Raw genomic sequence first — 4,817 nt, 5'->3', positions numbered from 1 at the left:
AGGCACTGCCTGGGACCCTCTGAATCAGATATAGGGAAGAAGGGGGTGGGGTGATGTTTGGTCAAGTTTGATGGAGGCAAATTGTCCTGAAGGCAAAAGAACAATACAACACTTTAGGAAGTCTCCACCGCCAGAGTAGAGTGGAATGCTCTCCTATAGATCTTCCAGTGACTGGGCTTTGGCCCCACTCCCCACCAGGCCTGAACTATGTAAGACTGGTCTGGGATCCTGAGGGGGGGGAGGATACCGGTATGCGCAGACTGAGGAGGAGGACGCGTTGCCTACTGTGGTAAGGCGCCCAGCCTGGGAGGGAGGTGCCAGCCCTCTTCTTCCCCATCCAGATCTACGGGCGGGACAAGGGGGGGCGGATCGGGGACGTGCTCTAGTGCCAGGCGCGAATGGCCTCCGGCTGCTCTGGACTGGCCGCTGTGTCCGCTCCCTGTGGGTCCTCTCTCTGTCCGGTTGCAAGCCCACAGGCAAGGGCACTGGATAGGTAGGTGGAAGCTGCAGCTCAAGCCTCCCAGCTTTCAGGAGCACTGAGGGACAAATGCACGGATGAGACCCGGGGATGCCTGAGATTTGGGGGACAAAGGACGAAAGAGAAGGGCTAGCTTCAATGACGTGCTTGTTCCGCGAACTCCCTAGGCTGGCGGCAGCAGGGATGTCACTGTGGGGCGACAATATTTCTCCGGAAGACTAACTTCACTGGCTGGAAAACTTTGTCCACGCTCTGGGCTCTGAAAGTTGCGAGCTACCCCGGAGGTGGGGCAGACGCCGCTCTGCTGCTGGGAGAATCAAGGCTCTCAGCCAGCCCACGACCTTCAGAAAATCTTAGTTTCTGTTCGGAACCTAGTTCTTAGGTGTTCTGGAGGCCGCGCCTCCCGCCCCTGGCCCTCCCCTTGGGATCTAGCCCCAGGCCATCATCCTCCTCCCTCTCGTTCTTGGGCAGTCGCAGCTAAAAACTGGAGGCCCCAGGCTGAATCTGCTCTCCAACCTGGCTAGACTGAGCCAGGGAAGGCTAGCCCAGCGGGCGTTATGCGCTCCTTCTGTTGCGGGAGTAGATAAGTTTCCATCGGAGTCTCCAGCACCGAGTCCCGGGGCTAGATGGTGTCATGGAGCCATCCGGGGAGCAGCTGCAACGTTCCGGGGCTCCCAGCTCTACGCCTTCCGGAGAGCCCCCGCCCGTGGAGGGGCTGTCGATCGCCGAGGTCCTCTGCGTGGAAGGTGGCACCTCGGAGACCCCGATTCCTGACGCTCAACTCCAGGACATGCCCCCGTCTCCGCAGGAAGAGGCGGCTCTCTCGGAGCAGGAGGAGCTGCAGGAATATCGCCGCCCTCGTACACGCTCCTTCTCTTTGCCGGCCGACCCCATCCTGCAGGCCGCCAAGCTCCTGCAGCAGCGGCAGCAGACCCGACAGCCAGGGGCGGAGGGTGTCCAGTTCCCGGCCGGGGACTGCTGCGCCAAGTGCAAGAAACGCGTGCAGTTCGCAGACTCTCTGGGGTTGAGTTTGGCCAGCGTGAAGCACTTCAGTGAGGCGGAGGACCCTCAGGTGCCGCCCGCAGTGCTCTCACGTCTCCGCAGCTTCCCGCTGAGTGCCGAGGACCTGAAGCAGGTCGGGGGGTTTCTGGCGACGGCAAAGGTGCCCGCGTCCCTGTGGGTTCCTCGCGCCCAGCTCCGACCCCTCTTCCAGCTCCCGGGGCTGAGTGCTGTGGCGGAGCGTCTGCGGCGACAGCGAGTGTGTCTGGAGTCCGTGCAATGCTCCCAGCCGCCCGGTGCGGAGGTGACCGGCTCGGGTCGAGTGATCAGCTGCCCCGGACCCAGGGCAGTGGTGGTGCGCTATACCTTTACCGAGTGGCGCACCTTTCTGGACGTGCCGGCTGAGCTGCATCCTGAGTCCCTGGAGCAGCTGCCTCCTGTACCTTCCGGACTTTCTGGACCAGGGGCTGAGGATAATGAGGAGGAGTCAGTCACAGAGCGTTTCTGCTTCTCGCTGGATCTGCCACCAGGTCTGCAGCCCAAAGAAGGGGAGGATGCTGACGCCTGCGACGTCGCTATCCATTTCGCCATCTGCTACCGCTGCGAACAGGGCGAATACTGGGATAATAACGAGGGGGCCAACTACACCTTGCGCTATGTGTGCTCCACAGACCCGCTCTGAGTCCCGGAGCTTTGAGACACGGAGAGAGGCTGACCAGCACGCGAAGTTCAGCAAGGGCTCTCTGGGAACCTTGGCTGAGCAGCGCAGATTTGGCATTTAAACCATAAACTCGCAGCGCAGATACACCAGCAAGCACAGCGGGCCTGGCAATGCTCTGACCCTCTTTCGACTGACCTTTCTACTTGCGTTCTAGAACTCTCAGCCTGTAATGGAATAAGAAACACCCTAGTCCTCCAAGCAAACGATCTTTCCAGGAAAGGGGCTTTGGAACCCTGAACCAGGACCTGTGACCTTGGGGATTTGTTTCTAGTGAGATGCCATCCTTACAGCTTGATGAAGACCTGCAGGGTAAGACAGGGCACCCCAACTCCCCGTGGGAAAGGAAAAACTTCGCTCGTGGAACCTTCACACCCAGGCTTGATTCTCAGAAGGCTCTGTGGGTGCCGTTCAGCCTTTCCTTTAACTGGGATCTGGAGACATCTTCCCAGACACAAGGCTATTTTCTTCTGTGATTGGATACAAATGTCCTTTTAAAAAGTAAAGGCCACGTGTGCATAATTTCACTCTGTGCTTCCTGTTTTACCTTCTGAGGGCTTGGGTTTGGGGAGGCCTTGGCAATCAGGGGATGCTCAGCTGACGACATGGGCACGGGGACAAGTGTGAAACAACAGCATGGATACGTTTTCTCCCGATGTGGAAGAGTCCAAGGTCCCCACACTGGGAAAAGGGGTCTTCAAGATGCGCAAAAAGTGTCCTGTCCCTTGCCATAGTAAAATGTTGGGTGAATTAAAATGCCAAAGGCCTTGGCTGTGAGCTGCAAGAGCCCATCACATTCGTCCCAAACGCTTTTGTGCAGTAGAATTCCTAATAGCTGTGCCACTGTCTGGGCCATTAGTAGTCAGAGAAGCTCAGCTCTTTCAGGCTGCACTCCAAGTACAGAGGCCAGGGCCTGGAGAGGTGGCTTCTTTCTCCTCCCAGAGGCACAAGGATGAGTGGAAACTTGATGGTAACAAAGCACACTTGCAAGTGCTGTCGGGAACAAATGGGGCACTCGGCATAGCGGGGCACTCGGCACAGCAGAGCCCTAGGCACGGGTGCGGGGACCTTCGCTCACTGTGGATGGCTCCAGGTCTGAGTGGGATCGCACTCTGGGTGAAGGCTCAGCTCCTATCTTCCTGCTTTTCCCGAGTAACTCATTTTCTTTTAAAATTATTATTCAAAGTGTCCTATTTTCTAGCACGTGACTAGTATAATTAATTTGGGCATAGAGTAAAGTTAAGGGGAAATGTTTTCATAGTTCTACAGATGGGTCAGCACAATCACCAAAGACCAAACATGGCCCAAAGTCTGTTTTCATGGAACCAGAAACCTTATACATGACTTTCACAGGCTTAAAGTTTTATTTTAATTTTAAAGTATTATTTTGTGACATGAAAATTATATTAGAGACAGATATAGTGAGTGGAACATGCCAGTAACCCCCTGCACCTGGAGGCTAAAGCAGGATTGTCAAGAGTTTGAGGCCAGCCTTGGAGACCTAGAAAAACTATATCAAACAAAAACCAAGGCTGAGTATGGTGGCCCATCCCTGAAATCCCAGGACTCTGGAAGCCTGAATAGGATGATCACAGCTTGTTGGAGGCCAGCAGAATGAGAGCTGGATTAAAAATAAAACCACCCCAACAAACAAAGGATCATATGGAATTCAAACCTCACCGTGGTCCACAGGTATTTACTGGACAGAGCCATGAACTCACCCTGTGGATGCTCTTTCACACCTGTAGCGGAGTTAAGTAGACAAAAGTGCCAAACACTTCTCCTCTGGCCCTCTCTAGACAGCATGCCAACCCTGTTCACTATGTTTAAAGCTACACGCCGAGAATTATAATTCACAAAACAGTTAACCTTTTAGTGACGATTGCCATTTAAAATAAGCAAGCATGGTCTGAGTGTGGTGTCATACACCTATAATCCCTGCACTCGGGAGGCAGGGGGATCTCTGTGAGTTCTAGGCCAGTCTGGTCTACATAGTGAGTTCCAGAAAACCCAGGGAGTCACCACAGAGAGATCCCGTCTCAAACACAAAACAAAAAAGCAAACATTTTTGTTGTTGTGGGGAGGAAACCAGGGTATGTATGTATGTATGTATTTATATTTTATTTTGCATCCCAGGGTTTCATATATTAGGTTTATAGATTAGCAGGTCAGTATCTCTAACACTGTGCTATTTTTAATAGCATAGGAAACACTTTAAAATATTTATTTATTATTATGAGCATGAATGGTTTGCTGGCACGTGTGTCTGTGCTCCACCTGTGTGCCTGGTACCCTTGGAAGCCAGAAGAGGGCGTGGGATCCCCTGGAACCAGAGTTACAGATGGTTGTGAGCCACCATGTGGGTGTTGGAGATCAACCCTGGATCCTATGAAAGAAAAGCCAGGGCTCTTAACTGCTGAACCATCGCTCCAATCCCCAGGAAACATTTATTTTATAAATACTAATGAAGTTAGAAAACCTTTTTGTTTGTTGTTAGAATTTTTGTTTATTAAAATTTGTGGGTTTTTTTTTGTTAGAATTTATGTTTGTAGCCGGGCGGTGGTGGCGCATGCCTTTAATCCCAGCACTCGGGAGGCAGAGGCAGGCGGATCTCTGTGAGTT

General features: G+C 53.2%; 1 protein-coding gene across 1 annotated transcript; it reads left to right on the top strand.

Moving 5' to 3' along the window:
• The first annotated feature begins 369 nt into the window (after nt 1-369).
• Ppp1r3g (protein phosphatase 1 regulatory subunit 3G) lies at nt 370-2,722 on the top strand. Its single transcript, XM_075969899.1, has one exon. It carries the CDS (start codon nt 1,113-1,115, stop codon nt 2,157-2,159), a length of 1,047 nt encoding a protein of 348 aa, XP_075826014.1. The 5' UTR covers nt 370-1,112; the 3' UTR covers nt 2,160-2,722.
• The last annotated feature ends 2,095 nt before the right edge of the window (nt 2,723-4,817 follow it).

The sequence above is a fragment of the Microtus pennsylvanicus genome, chromosome 4, assembly GCF_037038515.1.
Source record: "Microtus pennsylvanicus isolate mMicPen1 chromosome 4, mMicPen1.hap1, whole genome shotgun sequence".
NCBI lineage: Eukaryota > Metazoa > Chordata > Mammalia > Rodentia > Cricetidae > Microtus > Microtus pennsylvanicus.
The sequence above is the reverse complement of the archived record's forward strand: the minus strand, read 5'-3'. Positions and strand labels throughout refer to the sequence as shown.